Here is a 16,885-nt window from a genome sequence, read left to right as displayed (position 1 = left end):
AAAAAAAAAAAAAAAAAAAGCCAACCTCCTCATGTTATGTGGTATGCATAATGGATCTTATAAAATAAATTCATGATGTCGTGAACTTGTCAAAGACTGACAGACTTTGGATTAGAAATTACTATAATACAAGATACTCAGTTTTACCATCTGTAAAATGGAGTAACTAATATTAGTCTATGTTGTATAGATTAATACTTGCAAAATTCTAATAACTGTGATTTCCCTATACCCCCTCTAGGTAACCTCTGCCATTCGGGTTGTAGTTTTCTTCCCTAGTCTTGAGGCAGTTATTATGCCACAGCTGTTTCTTCAGCTATGCTGGTTTCTGTGAACAAACACCTGCTTAGAATGTACCTAAGGAGTTATTTCTTTGTTTTTTGATAATTAAAGCACTGCTATGGTGATGGCTGACATCTGGATTCACTTTTAAAGACTTTGTTGTGTTTTTCTGGCTCCTGGGAGACTCATGAAGTATAATGCAATAGATGGAAATGTGGTGATATGCTTCATTTTGCAATAGCAATTTTACCCTTGCTTTGTTATTTCCCCACTGCAGTGAGTGAGAGCTGCTATTCTGTTGCTGCTGCTAAGAGATTAGGGGAGCTGAGCTGAGCTCTAGAAATTTAATATGCCATATAATGCCTGATTTATTTTGATTCTGGCTTTGACATGAATTAATAAACTCAATTGGGACTACGATGCAGAATCACTAATCGCGGATTAGAAATTTTTTAGAAACTGGGTTTAAAATAATTTCTCTTTGGAGACAAAACCATCTAAACTCTCTCTGCTATTTCTAATAGTGATAAAGAGAATCTTGGTAAAAAAAAATTTCAAAAATATATTTAATTCCCTTAAAAACTACACTCTCCAATCTCTACTCAATAACAAATAGCTCGCTAAACTTTTCTAGGCTTTGTTTTCCAGCATTTGTACCTTCATTTCAGATAATTCTCACCATTGCCGTCTCTACCTTGATATTCTTCTTTGCCTTCTACAGGTAAGAATACTTCAAATACAAATGTGTATTACTAGTCAGGGCTCACAGTTATAAGCAACAAAAGCAGTTTCTGATGGAGTGAGCAGGAAAGAAATTTGTTAAAAGGAGCTGGGAGAGCTCAGAGAATCAATGGGAGGCTGGAAGAGCAGGCATGGAACTCAGCTTCCTGAATCAATGCTTAAAACCACCTAATAGACCTGGCCCAATGAGGAAGTCACTGCCAACACTAACTACTGCCCCACCAAACGCTAAATGTAACTGCTGCCATACCCACTGCCCAGTAAGGCCACTGCTTCACTAGAAATTTAACATTTCAAGCACTGTTACCCCAAATGTCAGACGCCTTCATCAGCAAATTATTTTCTAAGGAGAATCTTTCCTTCCTCAAGCTACCAAGATAAGAATATATGCCAATTCCAAATCAAAGTTTTCTGCAGGTGTGCTGAATGTGAAACCTACGTTGTATCTGCAGACTGGCTTTGAGAGTCTAAAAACATTTTCAGAGCTTATACTGGGCAAGTAGCACTTACATTAAGATTGAAAATTTCCTAAACATAAAAAAATATGGTCAAAACATCCTGGGCTACTGGAAAATATGAAAATGTTTACTATAAGAGAATATTAATTTTATTTGTTTGTTTGAGACAGAGTCTCACTTTGTTGCCCCAGGTAGAGTGCTGTCACATCATAGCTCACAGCAACCTCAGACTGTTGGGCTCAAGCAATTCTCTTGTCTCAGCCTCCTGGTAGCTGGGAATACAAGCACCTGCCACAACACGCAGCTATTTTTAGAGACGGGGTCTTGCTCTAGTTTCGGCTGGAGAAAATTAATTTTGGATAAGAGTATATGCCAAGTACTAGATGGCTTAAATTACATTATTTAATACTCATAAAAATAGATCTTTAAGGTTATTTTATTATTTTTTAACTTACCTTTTCTTTTTTTATAGAGGTGAGGTCTTACTATGTTGCCCAAAGTGGTGCTGAACTCTTGGCCTCAAGTGATCCCCTTGCCTCAGTCTCCCAAAGTGCTGGGATTACAGGCATGAACCACCATACCCAGCTTAACTTCATTTTAATGAAAGGAAAACTGAGGCTCAAAGAGGATGTTACTAGCTTTAGGTCATTTCATTGGTAAAACAGAGAGCATACATTCATGTCCAGGCTTTCTTCCTCCTAATTCTTCCCTCTTAAACAACATAATTCCAATTCCTATTTCCAACTTCTAATGCATATATATGCAGTGACGTACAGTAGGGTGGCAGGGGGAGAGTGGAAGGATATGCTCTGGAAGAAGGCAACAAGATGTACATTATCTGCAAGACAATTTAAAAACAATAAAACAGACTACAAATATGTCTGCCTTTTTAAGACTATCATCATATGACATCAATTCAAAGTCAGCAATGAAGTATTCCTAAGTTAATCTGTTCCCCACTCCTTGGTATACCAGTATATATAAGATGCCTTCAATTTAATTTTCAAAAGATTTTTCTTAAGAGAAGATTGTTCAGAGCTAGTAATAGAAGTGCCATAAACAGTCTTATGTTCCTAGAACAGACTATAAAGAAGTCATTTAACACATGATGTACCTAAATACTTATCTTTTAGTGTTCTTTCTAAGAAAAAAAAATTCTAATTTTCATTTTGGAGAAACATATGTCCCAATTCTGGTAGTGTGAGCAGGGGTTCTTTTAGCAGTATCAGAGCCTCTGGGGATAAGGCGGAACCTCCTTGGAGAGTTCCTTTGGCGTAGAGGCTCTCATGGCAAGGTGGCAATTGCTGGTGAAAGGAAGAAGGTTGATTCTGATAATTTATACAGTGGAATCTCTGTAAGTTGGCACGAGAAAGGATTTTTAGGTGAATTCCCAAGTGTAGAGAATTTGAGATCTTGAAGAATTAACCTTACACCATCACCAAATTATATGTTGAATTCATTCACAAAGCAGGTGTTAAAAAATAGAGAACCAGCTGGATATGTTTTTTTAGTGAGACTGGAAAGCTGCAGATGTTAAATTTAACCTTCAGGGTTTCCAGGTTTCCCTGTAGTTTAAATTATTATCATTCTTATGCAAATCAAAGCCACTCTGAGATATCACCTACCCCAATGAGAGCAGCCCACATGACAAAGTCCCAAAGCTGTAGAGGCTGATGCAGATATGGAGAGAAGAGAACTCATTTACATTGTTGGTGGGATTGCAAACTGATACAACCTCTTTGGAAAGAATTATGGAGACTCCTTAAAGAATTCACAATATACTTTCCATTTTATCCATTACTAGGTATCTATCCAGAAGAAAAAAAAATCATTTTATCATAAGGACATTTGCACTAGATTGTTTATTACAGTTCATTTATAATCACGGAGATGTGGAAACAGCCCAAGTGCCCATCAACACATGAATGGATTAATAAACTGTGGTATATGTATACCATAGACTACTATTCAGCCATAGAAAAGATGGGCACTTTACATCTTTTGTATTAATCTGGATAGAGTTGGAAAATATTCTCTTTAGTAAAGTATCACAAGAATGGAACAGCAAGTATCCAATGTACTCAATACTAATATGAAGTCAGTAGATGAACTAATATACGCCTGAAATGTTGTGGCAAGATTAGGCTCAAAGGAGCGAACAAGCACCCAAACACCAAGATTAAAACAGGAAGGACTTTATTTCAGCCGGCCAAGTGACAGCACAGAAGAATTCAAAATGGCCACACTCCCGGATTGGCTCAGTCTTCTCTTTTTTATCCCTAGTCAAAAAGTTCTGGCCCACAGGTACCTTTGAATCAAGCTGGAGAAGTGGGCTCCAGCTTTTATAGTAGTGGAAGCAAGCATTAGTTTTTAGGTCCCAGGAAGTTAGCTCTATAAATTCCTAAGAGCTGAGTCATCACAGGGAGGACCTCACAGGTGTATCCTTGGGGTCTCCTTGAGAAGACCTCTGTTCTCTTAGACCTTACTTTTTCCTGGCACCCTCTCTCAACACAAGAGAAAAACTCAATTTAATTCAAGTTGGGAGTAAAGGGGAGGAGAGAGGGGAGACGAGAGAGTGGGATTGGTGTGGTCTCACCTAATAGGCACAATGTAAGGGTATGTGGCACACTTCCTGGGTGAGGGGCACAACTATAACAGGGACCTTCCCTAACAAATGCAAACATTATAACCTAATGGTTTGTACCCTCATATAAATCCAAAATAAAAAAATTGTCATTCTTTTATATATATTTTTTCCAAATGTAAATCTGTGATTTGGCAAGATTAACTGACTTGTATTATGCATATAGCAGAGCCTAGTATGAAAACTCTATTTCATATAAATAAACAAAAAATATTGAAAAGTGGAAATGTAGAAGTAGTGTATTATACACAAAATGGCTGATAATAACTAATACATTAATAAAAACCAATAACCTTTTGTGTTAGGGTTCTCCAGAGAAACAGAATCAATAGGATATATGCATAGTGAGAGAGAGAAAGGGAGAGACAGACAGACAGACAGACAGAGATGAAGATGAAGAGATATTTATTATAAGCAATTGGCTCATACAATCATGGAGGCTATGTCCCCTGATCTGCAACTGGCAAACTGGAGATCGAGGAGAGCTGGTGGTGCATGTATAATTCCAGTCTAAGTCTGAAGATCTGAAAACTATTACTGCCAAGGTTTAAGTTACAGTCCAAGTCCAAGTTTAAAGGCAGGGTGTCCCAGCTCAAAGACAAGAGCAGGGAGAGTGAATTCACCTTTACTGAGCTTTTTGTTATATTCAGCCTTTAGTGGTTTGAATGAGGTCTATCCACATTAAGAACGGCAATTGGCTTTACTCAGTCTACCAAACAATTGTTTACTTCATCCAGAAATACCTTCACAGGCACACCCAGAGTAATGTTTAACCAAATATCTGGGCACCCTGTGGCCTATTAAATTTGATACATAAAATTAACCATCATATCTTTGAAAAGGCCTATATTTCAACATGTCATATGAACACAATGGAATACATCTAAAATTTACAGGAAATGTAGAAGAGTTTGGAAAATGTTAAATGAAGAAAACAGACACATTTAGAATGTTGGACATTTAACAAGTTAAAACAACTGACCTTGAAGAATATAGAGGATATATAGCATCACGTCTAGGATTGCTTTAAAATCTAAGAAAGAAAACCAAAGAATAAAAAGAGAAAGGAATAGACGAAGCAAGTGAGGCAGATGTAGCAAAAGCCTGAAAACTGTTGAACCTGGCTGATGGGAATAAGGAAAGGAGATATTACACCATTCTCTCTACCTTTAGAGAGAATAGTATTTTTCATTACAAAAAATTTAAAGCACATGACTCATGTCCCAATATGCTCTTCCTATTGTTTCCCCCTACTAATAGCCCTGACTCTGATAATCACAGAAATCACAAATTTGCATATCATCCTTGAGTCTTCTTTGTCATATCCAAAATAAGTAACAAATCCTATAGATTCTGTCTCCTAAACATCTACCAAATATGTCCTCCCTTCTTGGCCTATTCAAACCCTAATACTATTTTACCTAAACAACTGTAACATCTTGGTGGCTGGTCTTACTTCCTGTCACTAGTTTCGACTAATTGCATGCTATTACCCATGTAACTGTTAAAGTCATCCATATAAGCATGAATGTGATTAGGAAATTTCCTTGCTGAAAGTCTAACAATGATTTTCCTATCCTTCAGGATAATAGTTCAAACGCCTTGAAAAGACTAAGAAATTTCTTAGCAAAATCCCCTACCCCCCACCAACTCTCTGGTTTGATCCCTTGTCACTCTTTAACTCAAACACTGCATATTCTAAAGTACTTATACTCCAAGTACATAACTCCTGCTTATCTGTCTGCTACTGTATATGCTGTTATCTCAGCAGCCTGACTCCTATTCACTCTCCTCTGGTAAGTCTTGCCTCTTTTCCAAATTCAAACTGCATTACATACTCAATAGTCTGTATTGTATTCCAGAGTATCAGAGGTTTAATTATATATTAGAACTTAAATTACAGAAAAGTAATTGTTTCTGGCCCAACTTCTTCTACAAGACTGTAAATTTTCATTAATGCAATGGCCATGTTTATTATCTTTGCAATCTCAGCATTTGGTACCGTATTGGTATAAATAATATGCACTCAAGACAGTTTTTAAAAAGAATGCCAGGTTCTACATGGCATTCAAATGACACATCAAATTCATATAACCAAAACACAGGGTATAAGATGTGCCACAAAAGAAGTTCAGATGGAATTCTTCAGTTATTTTTAAGGAGGGAATTCTTAATTCCAGTTTTAGGGTGGGCAGAGTGAACAGAATTGAGAAAGGTCAAGGGAGAAGACGGCAACTGAGGTGACTCCAACAAAAAGAATTTTAATAGACCAGGCACCATGGCTTAAATGCCTGTAATCCCAGTACTCTGGGAGGATGAGGCAGGAGGATCCCTGGAGTTCAGGAGTTTGAGATCAGCCTGAGCAATAGTGAGACCCCGTCTCTACTAAAAACAGAACAAATTAGCCCAGCATGGAGTCATGTGCCTGTTATCTCAGCTAGTTGGGAGGCAAGAGGATCTCTTGAGCCCAAGAATTTGACGTTGCTGTGAGCTGTGATAACTCTACAACACTCTACCCAGGGTGACAGAGTGACACTCTGTCTCAAAAAATAAAAAATAAAAAAAGGAATTTTAATACTTGGGGATACAACAGGTATAAGGAATAGGTTATGTCATAGTACTAATATATAAAACAGAGGGTGTTATAGAAGATCATAGAGCAGCCTCACTGAGCATTTAATAGAGTATTGAGAAAAGCTCAAAGCTGGCTAAGGAGGCAGTATTTAATTTAGAAGGCAACTAGAGTGTAATTAAAGATAGTAATTACCAGAAGACAGACTACTAGAGCAGCTGTGCTAGTCGGTGTAGGGAATAATGAGGTCATCTTCGACAGGTCATACAGTACACAGCCAGGGAGACAGACTAGGGTTCAAATGCTGGTTCTGTTACTCGCTAGTATTATGATTTTGAACATCTTGTTTAACCTTGCTAAGTCAGAGTTTCCTCATTTATTTCAAAAGAATGTTGTGATTAAATTTAAGTAAAGAGATTAGCACAGTGCTTGAATTAATCAGTGATATTTCAGCTGCTACTGATAAACATTCAACTCAAATCAGCATAAGCAAATAAAAGAAACTATTGAAAGATTACTGACTACCTCAATGGAGCAAATTAGAAAGCCCAGAAATAGACTGGAACAAATACAGTCAACTGACCTTAGGCAAAGGCGCAAGGGCAATGTGATGGAGCAAAGATGTCTTTTTAACAAATGGTGCTGGAGAAATTGTACATCCACATGAAAAACAAACAAAATAATAGACATGGATTTTACAGCTTTCACAAAAATTAACTCAAATTATATCATAGACCTGAATATAAAATGCAAAAACATTGAGCCCTAGGCGACAACAAGAAAAAATCTAGGTGACCTTGGGTTTAGATAACATCATCCAAAACACAGTATGTAAAAGAAAAAATTGATAGTTGAACTTCCTTAAAATTAAAAACTTCTGCCTTGTGAAAGATACTGTTAAGAGAATGAAAAGACAGGCCACAGACTAGGAAAAATATCTTTGCAAAACACATATCTGGTAAAGGACTGATATCTGAAATGTATAAAGATCTCTTAAAAGCTATGTAATAAGAAAACAAACAACCCAATTAAAAAATAGGCAAAAGATCTGAGCAGATGCCTTACCAAAGAAGATATTTATATGGAAATAAACACATGAATATGAAAAGATAATCAAATCATATGTCATCAGGAAATCACAAAATGAAACAACAGTGAGATACCATCATACACCTGTCAGATAGGCCAGATCCAAACACGGACACCACCAAATGCTGAGGAGGATTCAGGGCAACAGGAACTCTAATTTATTGCAAAATGTTATAGACACTTTGGAAGATAGACATTTCCTTACAAAACTAAATGTACTCTTATTTAAGCCAGCAATTATACTTTCTGGTACCTAAAATAACCTAAAAACACATTTCAACACAAAAACCTGCACATAAATGCAGCTTTATTCATAATTAACAAAAACTTGGAAATAACCAAGATGTCCTTCAATAAGTGAATAAATAAGTTAATTCTGATACATCAATACAATGGGCTATTATTCAGCAAAAAAAAAAACCAAACAAAAAACAATCATGCCAAAAAGACAAAAAGGAACTTGAATGCATCTTTCTAAATGAAAGAAGCCAATCTGAATGGGCTAATACTATATATATATATATATATATATATTGAGACAGTCTCAAGCTGTCACCCCGGGTAGAGTGCCATGGTGTCATAGCTCACAGCAACCTCAAACTCTCGGGCGTAAGCGATTTTCTTGCCTCAGCCTCCCAAGTAGCTGGGACTACAGGCTACTTTTTGGCTACAGCTGTCTTTGTTGATTTTAGCTGGCCCAGGCTGGGTTCGACCCGCTCACCTCAGTGTATGTGGCTGGCACCCTACCCATTGAGCTAAGGGCACCACGTGGGCTAATACTGTACAATTACAACTATATGACATGCTGGAAAAGGCATAACTACAGAGATGGTAACAAGTCTCAGAGGTGTCCAAGGAGGGATAGATGAGTAGGTGGAGCACAGGGGATGTTTAGGGTAGTAATACTGTAAAGGTGGGTCCATGGTATTACACATTTGTCAAAACCCATAAAATAGACAACACAAAAAGTGACCCCTAATGTAAACTATGACATTTAGTTAATAATCATGTTACAATATTGGCTCATCAATTCTAACAAATATACCACACTTAGGAAAGATAATAGTAGGTAATAGGGAAACTGGGGTAGGGGGTTAAAAACGCATAGTTACAGGAATTTCCAGTACTTCTCTCTCGATTTTCTATAAAATCTAAAATAGTTATTAATTAAAAATTTATTAAGCAACATAAAATTCATGCACTTTAATATAAAGTGTAAAAGCTATACTTTAAAAAAGGCTGCTGAGATAATTCTCCAAACCAGAAGTCCAGGGTTTAAAGGACTAGAACCAGGGATCTGATAACTCATTTTGTTTTCATCCTCTGGTAAATAGGCAAGTTTTCTTGACATGTCGGGAATATTGACTGCCACCACCACCAGTCGTTTCTTTTTCTTTAAAGCCTACATTGATATCTGAGGATGGTGGCAGTGTGGGAAATCGGGGTACCAAGTCAAATAGGAAATGGTTATTGAAGGCTTAAAAAATAGTGGTCTATGTTGTATGATAGCAAAACAAGTGGCAAAACTGCTGCTTGCAGTAACTCGGGAGACACCAAAAACAATGCCTAGTGAAATTTTTAAAAATTAAACTTGCTTTCAAATAATTATAGATTCATGTGCAGTTGAATAATACAGGAGGATTTCGTATACGCTTTACCTAGTTCCTGGAATGGTAACATCCTGTAGGAGTATAGTACTATTCTTGTTCTGAAATCTGCTTTATCGGGTATTAACTCCTATAGCCACTCCTTCTTTCCTTTTTTTAGCATTTGCATGATATATCTTTCTCTATCCTTTTAATTTCTACTTGTCTATGTCATTGTTAAAGCTGAAGGTGTATCTGGTTCTTTGAGTCCTGGGGTCTGCCACTGGTCTGCTTTCTTTTTCCACCTTTCAGGTCTTATGTTTACTTTATAAATGATGTCAGGTTTTACTTGTACTTAGCAAGAAGAATAAGGAAATATCTAGGTATTCTATATTCCCAGAATTGAACTTTTTGCATTTCATCTATGGTAAGGATGCTGAAAATATCAGCTCTAGCTTTGTATGGAAAGATACAGAATAAAAGAGCTAAACCAAAGTAAAAAATGGCCAGTTTTAAAGCAAAATTTACAGGGAAGACAGAGGGCCTAGGACTTATATTAGAAAATAAAACTTTCTCATCACTAGTCTCTCCAAGTAAAATATAGCCGGGTAGTACAGACAAGATTTAGGGTATAGGGTGGTGCCTGTGGCTCAGTGGGTACAGCGCTGGCCCCATATACCAAAAGTGGCAGGTTTGAACCCGGCCCTGGCCAAACTGCAACAACAACAAAAAAATAGCCATGCGTTCTGGTGGGTGCCTGTACTCCCAGCTACTTGGGAGGCTGAGACAAGAAAATCGCTTAAGCCCAGGAGTTGGAGGGTGCTGTGAGCTGTGACGCCACGGCACTCTACCGAGGGTGATTTAAAAAAAAAAAGATCAAGGGTATAAATGTAAGATCCTTCATATAGGTCTCTGAAAGCATTAAAGTGATAACCTTAGACCTTATCAGGTGGACAAAGGGTTTTGAAGAATTTTAAGGTCAGGTTCTCAACAGAAATCTGTTCCCAAAGTAAAAGTGTATATTACAAAGAAGCATGTCTTAAAAACAATTGCGTGTTGTGACTTCGGGAGCATGGCACATAGACTATAATCAAATACACAGGAAACACAGTAAGTAAATTGTATAGGTATAGTGCTGTTAGAACGCCCGAAAAAGAACTGAGAATATTTAAAAACGGAAAAAGACCTTTGGATCCCTAACTTTCTATTGCAGAAAGCAGGCTGAAAAAACTAGTTACTTGCCAACAGGACCTATTTCTTCAGAGGTATTCAAGGATAATGGAGAAGAAACGGTGTCTCAGAGTGCATTGCCCAGAATCCAGAACTAAAAGTCACAGAATGCAGTGGACTAGGGAGGGCTGAGCTGGGTGGGTCTCAACCAAGAAACAGTCCCTTCCCTAGAAGTAGGGGGATTTGTTAACACGTGTATAGATGAATTTCAGAATTTCTTGGAACCAACAACTTCTGTGAACAAATCTTCTATTTTTTTTCTGTTTGAATGCTAGTATTTATGTGATTTTTTCCTGTCCTTGTTTCTCCATTGAATATTAGATGTATGAGGGACAGGTAACTTGTCCTTTTACTCCTAGATTTGCAGAACAAGAGGATCTGCCACAACTGTACCTGATGTAGAACATGAGATTATGAAGTTAAGAGAGTAAAACCAGGATTGGATGAGAAGTAGGGTGTCTTGGGATAGAAGTGAATGTATTTTGTATGTAAGTGCAGGGAGAAAAGAGGAAAAGAGAGTTCTTATGCACTGCCACATTCATGGCTGAAGCCAGTATAACAAAAGGAAGACTAAAGAGAAAAGCATCCAGATTTATTTAATGTAAGTTTAACATGATACTGGAGACTTCAGAAATGATGACCTGAAGAAAAAAGGAAACCTGTGTATTATTATGCTATACTTGATGAACCGGATAGTTGTGGAGAGGTATCATTGGACCTAGGAGGTATGATCTAATGGTGGCCCCGTAGCAAGGCCCGTTTGTTCAGATTCTTCCCTGTGTCCCTCTTTCCTCTAGAAAAAGGGGGGCATCTTTCATATGACGATCTTATGAACTACTTCAGGGGAAGCTCAGGAAACTCAAGGTATGAGAAGAGAGAGATTCCCTTTATCAGAGTATGCAGAAGGCTTCCCAGGAATTCCCCTACAGAATTACTCTACTTACATTTTTAGAACTGCCTCTGTTTTAAGGCTCGAAAGACTAGATGAACTCCACCTGAAAGGTGAACGTACCGAAACCGAACACTTGGTATGCCCCAAACTTGATATACGTTCAGGATTATTGGACAGCGACCTTCGGGCCGCACCTGATGGTGCGCAAGCGCCAGTCACAACTATCGCCCGCTTGTGCCCAGAGTACTCGGTTCTCTCTGTCTGCCTTCGTTCTTTTCCGCCTCTTCCTCGGACTTCCCTTTGAACTTCCCGGTCGTCGCAGATCCCACCAATCACAAACGTCCTCCTTCGAGCCACGCCCCCACTTCCCCACTCCCCGCCTGATTCCGCGCACAACTTTCCCGTCCTTTCCTTACGCACGCTACGCGCGGGCGTCAGCCTCTGACGTCACCGCCCGCGCCGGCTCCCGCCCGGACGGCTCCCGTTAACCGTTGGGCGGCCTACTGAAGTCCCTCCCTCAGGACTTTCCCCTGCGGTCGAACCGCTCTTGCGGCGGCGACCCATGTGGGGGTTCAGGCTCCTGCGGTCGCCGCCGCTGCTGCTTCTGCTGCCGCAGCTCGGAATCGGAGACGCCTCGACTTGCTCTCAGACCAGAACCATGAACCCGGGCGGCAGCGGCGGTGCGCGATGCTCCCCCTCGGCTGAGGGACGCCGCCAGCAGTTTGTGCAGCTGTCGGCTGTGCCGGGAGCAGATCCGCTGCGCAGCAACGAGTTGCTCCTATTGGCAGTGGCGGGGGAGGGACTGGAACGGCGGGATCTCCCTGCGGATCGGGCGAAGGAGGAGCTGAAACCGCCGCCCCAGCATCACGTCCTCTATTTCCCTGGGGATGTGCAGGTAACTGGGGGCCTGTCTGGGCATCCCTGCTCTCTGGTGCATATACGCGGTCACCTAATTCTTTTCTCGTGGCTGCTCCCGTGTTCCTTGCCTCTCCTGAACACAGCTCCACATGCACTCACGGGGGTGGCACGTTCGTTACACCACGAAATCCGAAACCATCTCTTCCACACTCCTGACCCCTTCTTTCTGGAGCCTCAGGAGATAGGTGTTTTGGAAAGGCTGAGCTCTCGAAAAAGCCAGGTGTCAGTCCAGTTTCGGGGAGGTGGAATTCGAGACACACAGGGAATGAGACACATTGTGTTGTGTTCATTCTATTACATGGTTTCTCAGAGGACCGTGTGTGTGTGTGTGTGTGTGTGTTGGAAGGAGTTAAATTAACTTAGCACGTAGTGTTTAAAAACGCGGGCAGTAATTAAAATGCCAACAAAAAATTACAAAGGTATGATTTAGTAACTCTAAGAAAGGAGTGTGTGTATGGAAGGAAGTGAAGCAGTAATTGCCAAGCATGTCAATATTTTGATGCTCACCTAAATTTTGTACTTTAGCTTTTATGTGTGATCTTTATTATTGATTTTATAGCTGTGGGCAAATATCTGCGGTTATGTTGTCCAGGAAGCTGGATGTTAATCTAAAACTGCATTGTCTAATATGGTAGCCATTAGCTATATGTAACTATCTAAATTAATTAAAATTAAATAAATACCTTTATCTTAAAGTTAAAAAGTCTAGTTCAGTCATATTAGCTGCATTTCAAATGCTTAGTAGCTACAAAATGGTTTGTGTGTACTGTAGTGGACAGGACAAATGTAAAGCATTATCATAGAACAAATCCATCATCATAGAAAGTTCTGTTAGCACTAGTTTAGACAGGAAAAGCTAGAACATAGCTAGATATGTTTCTTATGCAAACGCTGTTGTTTTTGAAATTGATGTTTTAAAATGATATGCTTAGAAACTTTGTGCTCTGTCAAACTATAAAGTAATTGACTATGGAATCACAACTTGGTAAGAGATAGAAAATTAATTTAGTTGACTGCTAACAAAATATTAAAAAACTAGTATTTAAGGAAAAAACTAACTGATTTGGTGCTGTTGTGCTCAGATTGGGAGAACAGCTTGTGGCGTTTCTGACAGTGACCTCCAGAGATCTATGGAGCAACTACTGAATGTGTTCCTTAAAATAATGATGATGGTGATAGTAATGGTAATTAACATTTATTGAGCACTTACTGAGTGTCTTTAAAGTGTGTTATCCAGAATATACTACAAGTCTTTACAAGAGGTCTAGAAAATCCTACATACAGTTTAAGTGTTACCTTCTTTTGTTTCTACATCATCTATTTCTCTTTTTCCTTTTGGACAGTGATACAATGTTGATATGGGTATAAAGTGCTCTAGAAACCTTAAGTCTTTTAGAGAAGAAAATGTATACACAGGCTTTTGAGGCCAGTTTGCCTGGATTTGAATACTGATTCTGAACTTCTTAGCTATAAAATCTCTGGACAATTTTTAAATCTCTGTATGGCAGCTCTCTCAACTATATAATGGAAACAGTGGTTTATAGGGTGTCAGTGGAGATTATGTATGTGAATACTCAGTGAGTTCTGGTCTTGTCTCATCTTTCTGGTGATTTTTTAAATTATTGGAGGACCCTACCTCTTCGTTCTTGGACTTTTCCTCTGTCCATTTATTAGTCTCTTAGCAGTGACTTAACATACTACCTGAATTATGTCAGTTGTTTGTCCAGCCTAGACATACACGCCAAACATTAGACTTACCAATCTTATGCATGATTATTTCCTTTGAGATATCTTAAATATAAAATCTCTGGAGCTTTACCCCTGTGTAGTCTTCCTCATCTCAGTTGATGGAAACCACCTTTACAGATGTTCAAGCTAGAAATCTTGAAGTCATCCTATAGACTTCTCTTTCCTCATATCTAATTCATCTACAAATCTAGTGGCTTCACCTTCTCATTCCATCTAAACTTATAATAATTGTTTAAAAGTGCAAATCAGATCATGCCACACCTCAGCCTAAAACTTTTCTGTGACTTCTGTGAAGCTCAGAGTAAGAACCAGAGTCCTGTGGATATCCTACAAGGCTTTTCACTATCTCTACTTTTCCCCACACTGTTTCCTATCCGACTTTGTCTCCTTTTTCTGTTTTACCCTGTTGCAGACTCACTGACCTTGGTATTTCTCAAGGCACATTTTACCTCAAACAAAAGCTTTGAACTACTGCCTGACAACTTTCCTATATATATCCATATGTTCGTTATCTCACCTTTTACAGGTCTGCTCAAGAGTAAGCCTCTTACAGAGGCCTTTTCTGACTATTTTATTAAATAATCATAGTTTACACAGGCTCCCTCTCAACTTTTTTTCTTTACTTTTACCTATTTCATTTACTGTATTAGTTATTTTTCATTTTGAGTTTTGTTACTCTTGTACTACTCAAATGTCAGCTCACTTTTGTTTGTTCATTGATATGTCTGAAACGTTTATGACTGTCACATAATAGGTGTTCAGTATATGACTGTCACATAATAGGTGTTCAGTAAATAACTTCGTTGCATGAATGAAAATATGGCAATTGCATGAAGTGCCTGGTATGTGTTGGCTTTTATGCAAAATGCTGTTAGGCTAATTTCCTTATCTATATTTTTGCACTTGATTCTTTCGAGCCAAATATTTATCCTTAATGAAAATTTCCTTGTTAGATAGATATAGTCCATCATTTAACCTTGATCTTTTGAGAAATCTTATTTAGGTTTGTATCATATGTATTTTAAATAAGCATTCTTTTTATCGGCTTATTTTTAATTTGAATAAATATTGAACAGAAGAGGGCTAAACAGACTGGTAAGATACTAGAGGCTTTGCTTCATCTTGACATTGATTCATTGTTTGGTGTTAACTGGATCTGGTTGTCAATAAAATTTTAAGTCCTAATTCCTTTCTTGATCTTTCTTTTGCAGTCATCTTTTATTGTATGTTACTTTTTATTCTGTACTTGCCCTTTATCATTTAAATTGAAGGATAACTGAGGTCACAGTAACTTATATTTCTTTAGATAACTCTTTGTTTTTCTTGTCCATCAGTAATTATTTTGAAGGGAGGTCAGGATTTTTTTTTAAGTAGGTGCTTTCCAATTTTGACTTATCTTTTTATTTTATTTTATTTAGACAGAGTCTCACTTTGTCACCCTCAGTAGAGTGCTGTGGTGTCATAGCTCATAGCAACCTCAACCTCAGCCTCCTGAGTAGCTGGGACTACAGGTTCCTGTCATAATGCACCGTTATTTTTAGAGACAGGGTCTTGCTCTTGCTCAGGCTGGTCTCGAACTCCTGAGCTCAAACAATCCACCCACCTTAGCCTCCCAGAATGCTAGGATTACAGGTATGGGCCATCATGCCTAGCCCAATTTTGAGTTGTCTTTTTAAAGCCTCAGAATATATAGAATAATATTTGTGTCCTTTCAGTTTAAGAGTACAATTTGATGAATTTTGCTAAGTGTTGCAATTACGTAACCATCACCATAATCGTGTTACAGGAGCATCTCCATCACCCTAAAAAGTGGCCCCTATACCCTTTTGTATTCAGTTCTCTTTTTCTAGCCCCAAGTAACCACTGATCTCTTTCTTTCATTATAGTTTGCTTTTTCTAGAATTTCATTAATTTGGAGTCACATAGTAGGTAGGCTTTTGTGTCTTACTTCACTTAACACAATGTTTTTGAAATTCATCCTTATTGTTGCCTGTGTCAGTCGTTTGTTCCTTTTATTTATTAAGTACTATTCTATGTATGAATATATAATTTATCATTCAGCAGTTCATAAACTTGGCTCATTTTTAATTTTAACTTTTAAATATTTTGCTATCGTAAAGGGTAGGCTATATAGATGATCATACTTTAAGTGATACATCCTGGTCATGTACCCTGGGGCTTCCTATGCTGTCATCAGGCAGTTGGGTCCTTTTGTGATCATTCTAGGCTGCTTATCTAGTATGTGTACTTTATGCTCAGCAAATATGTCCCCATGCTGCTATCACAGAATGCCTGAGATTGGGTAATTTATAATGGACAAATTTATTTAGCTCGTGATTCTTCTGTGGTGTGGGGTGTTCACATCAATGGGCCCACATCTAGTGAGAGGTTTTTTTTTTTGCTGTGTCATCCCATGGCAGAAGGTAAAAGGGCAAGAGAGCATTAGAGAGAGGGAGGGAGGGTCCAAACTCATACATTTTTTTAGGAACCTACTCCCAAGATAACAGCATTAATCCATTCATGAGGGCAGAACTCATATCACCTAATAATCGCCTCTTTTTTTTTTAAAACCTCTGCAATTATTAGTTTATTAGTATAATCCAGGACTCAGATGTTCAGTATTCCTCCTGAAATTACATAAACAAATGCAAATGGAAAGAATCCAAGTCAAAATTATATAACAAAACAGCACTCCATCACAAAAGCGTGTAAAATTACAAGAAC

General features: G+C 38.4%; 1 protein-coding gene across 1 annotated transcript in view; it reads left to right on the top strand.

The window, feature by feature from the left end:
* The first annotated feature begins 11,956 nt into the window (after nt 1–11,956).
* The window catches only part of CUNH2orf69 (chromosome unknown C2orf69 homolog), a 14,912-nt gene continuing 9,983 nt past the window's right edge, over nt 11,957–16,885 (top strand). Inside the window, exon 1 of the mRNA XM_003785048.3 lies at nt 11,957–12,389. Coding sequence (XP_003785096.1) covers nt 12,057–12,389 — 333 coding nt within the window. The 5' untranslated portion in view covers nt 11,957–12,056. The remainder of the gene's footprint in view (nt 12,390–16,885) is intronic.

This window comes from Otolemur garnettii, unplaced genomic scaffold (assembly GCF_000181295.1).
Source record: "Otolemur garnettii isolate 467f Iridium unplaced genomic scaffold, OtoGar3 scaffold00013, whole genome shotgun sequence".
In the NCBI taxonomy this organism is placed as follows: domain Eukaryota; kingdom Metazoa; phylum Chordata; class Mammalia; order Primates; family Galagidae; genus Otolemur; species Otolemur garnettii.
Note: the sequence above shows the minus strand (reverse complement) of the source record. Positions and strands in the feature narration are given on the sequence as shown.